The 2,830-nt window shown below is 42.3% G+C and overlaps 1 protein-coding gene across 1 annotated transcript; it reads right to left on the reverse strand.

The window, feature by feature from the left end:
• Window positions 1-215: 215 nt before the first annotated feature.
• Window positions 216-2,273, reverse strand: LOC130903795 (uncharacterized). The gene has a single exon (XM_057816123.1). It carries the CDS (start codon window positions 2,271-2,273, stop codon window positions 216-218), a length of 2,058 nt encoding a protein of 685 aa, XP_057672106.1.
• Window positions 2,274-2,830: the final 557 nt, after the last annotated feature.

Consider the following 2,830-nt stretch of genomic DNA (forward strand, 5'->3'; position numbering starts at 1 on the left):
AGTCAATCCAGACAAATCCAATTCCCTGTCCCCAACCTTGTATCGATATGTGCTTGCTTGCTGGTAAGCAAATTGCTGCATCTATATTGATATCTGTGTACCAGCCGCTCTTTTTAGCTAAATTCTTGTTTGGTTCGCTTATGATTGCAATGTCTATTTCATTTGTAGCTGTTGTTTGTCGCAGTAAGTCATGTGCTGGGATACGCCTACCTAGGTTAATTTGAACTAGTTTGAACATTTTGTTGGCGGTTTGTTCGCAGCCTTTTTATCTCTCCTCTATATAAAGGGCACTTTAGGGAAAGTGGCCTATGACCGGGGATGTTGCATAGTACGCAGTGAGCTTCTTTCGTGCAGTCTTTTTTCTGGTGGTTATCTCCCCCACATTGTATGCACAGTCGTGTTCTATCAGGGCCCTTGCAGAATTTGGCTATATGACCAATTACCCAGCATCGATGACACGAGTCCACTCTCACCCTTTCTCTCACACTGCAGTTGACCAAACCAATTCTTATTTTGCCCATTTTGAGTAGGCTATCGGCAGTTTCTTTTGGCATAAAGACGGTAGCTGCTTGTGTCCCGCCATAGTCAGGCCTCAAAGAGCTAACTCTTATGTCTCCTGTTGGTTTTCTTCCCTTGTCGATGTCTCTGATAGCAGCTTCCACTTCTTGTTTGCTAGTGACAGCATCAATGTTCTTAATATGGAGGACAACCTCCGCTTTTTGGACTCCTCTTAGCGCTTTAACTCCATTCCTTCCCCTAAGAGCTTCAACTAGTCGTTCTGCGCCCCCAGCTGTATCCTCCATTTTGAGGAGTAGGTTCCCGGACTTCGTCATGCGGACACCCCCAACACTGTCACTTAATCCTTTCTCTTGCACTTCTTTTTTAACCTCCTTCAGTAAATCAGCATAGGTTCGGTCGCCTACGTCAATGATTACTGCCTCTCCTTGTTTCCTGAACTGAGCTCTCGTTTGTCCCTTATTGTTTGATTGCATGCAGATGACAGCTTCCACGTTATTTTCTCTACATGCACACTCTAGTACCTTAAGGGCCTGGTCTTCGTCCCATTCTTTTGAGGGAACCACGGTGGTGTGCTTGACTCCTTTGTGCCTCATCGCCTCTGTAAGTCTTTTACATGCCATATACAGTTGGAATAAGTCTTGTTCTTTGTCTTGTTCATTTGGCAAGCCTACAAAGAATGTGAAGTTTACTACTTCAGTCTCCCCTTCATCTTCCATCCAAATCTTGCTGTTACTTGCCACACTTATAACTTTTCCAGGCTGTATTTTGTTTGCTTCGACAAGCTTCCAAATGTGTGGTATTCTGACGGCGACTTCCTGCACAATTTTGTTTTCTGCAGCTTTTTTTGTATCCATGAATATGGCTAGGTCTCTTCCATCTAACACTCTCCGCATATTTTCGGTTATTTTTTTTGTTTTTTGGAAACACTCATTTCTGCACTTCATTCCAATCAAATTCTTCAGGGATTCTTCGTTTAGGCCTTTGGTTAAATGTGTGTCTATTTCGTGTGGCGTTAGCTTTTCTGGGCCGTCAGTTTGGGTTGACGAACATGTTACTGGTCTTTCGTTTGTTTGAGTGCCCACCTCACGGGTATTTATCTTCACGGTCTTCTCATCTTGCGGCTTGGGTTTATCCGGGCTGTCTACAGCTCTTCTTAGAGTGTCCTGGGCTTTTCTTGTCGTGAGTTGCTCTGTTAATCTTAGCAGTTTCGTAGATATTTCTCTAATTTCCTTTTTGGTATTTGTGCTCTCACGAGCAGTCTTCACTAAGGCTTTCGTTTCAAGCACAAGGGAATCGATAATCCTCAGGATTTTGGTTCCCGGGTCTATTGTTTTCCTACTTTGTGACATAGCAATATCAACGATGCTAATATTTTCTAGTCGCTTTCTTTTAGCCGACTGCTGTAAGTTTGAAGTCCAGCCGGTGTCATCATCAGTTGACAAATTGGGAACGGATCCTCTTCTCCCAGGGGGAGATCTTGCTAAAGAGCTTCTCCTTGAAAATGGGTCTATTTCCATTCCAGTCACCGTATCCAGCACCCCGGCCTGGTCTCCTACCGCGGGCGCATAGTGGTCGCTTGCTGACGGTCGAGGGGGGACCACTCTCGACCGGTACTGAGGTATCCCTCCTCTGCACCGTACTTTCCTCATTATTTCGTTCCATAATTCATTTATTTTCAATGTTTTTGGAATTTGTTCGGGTTCCTTTCCTAGATCAGCTGTCTTCCCCACGACTAATGAGCCCGATCTACCCATTGATGGCCGCCCGCTTCGGGTCAGACGTCATCCTGCCAGTTTTTTGGTCCGCGCCGACTACTTAATTTCGCCGGTACCTCCCATATCTGGGAGGAGTGCCCCTATCCGCCACCTGGGGACGCGCTGGATGGGAGTACTGGCATCTCCACACCAGATATTATATATTATATATATATATATATATATATATATATATATATATATATATATATATAATTGTAATATTTTCCGATTTGACTATTTATTTAAATTTGCATATAAAAGTTTGTAATTAATGTTTATAATTGAATTCAATTGTTGATCGATTATTAAAATAATTGAAATTGTTTACGACTTGGAACGGATTAAATTGTGGAAAAATGCAAATCAGGCTTCAATTCAAATTTCATAATGAATAGCTGTTTTTGACATAAATGCTTCCACATTTTTAATCAGATATTTCTCTTTCATTATTATATAAAAACAGCTACAAGCAATTAGAGTCCAAGGATTAAATAGGTTTTTTATGTGTACTCCCACAAAATTATGAACTCAGTGTAATGCACATCAGCCCAACA

The sequence above is a fragment of the Diorhabda carinulata genome, chromosome 2 (genome assembly GCF_026250575.1).
Source record: "Diorhabda carinulata isolate Delta chromosome 2, icDioCari1.1, whole genome shotgun sequence".
NCBI lineage: Eukaryota > Metazoa > Arthropoda > Insecta > Coleoptera > Chrysomelidae > Diorhabda > Diorhabda carinulata.

Coding starts and splice junctions, on each gene's coding strand:
- LOC130903795 (XM_057816123.1), bottom strand. CDS start 2,273: ATGGGTAGATCGGGCTCATTAGTCGTGGGGAAGACAGCTGATCTAGGA.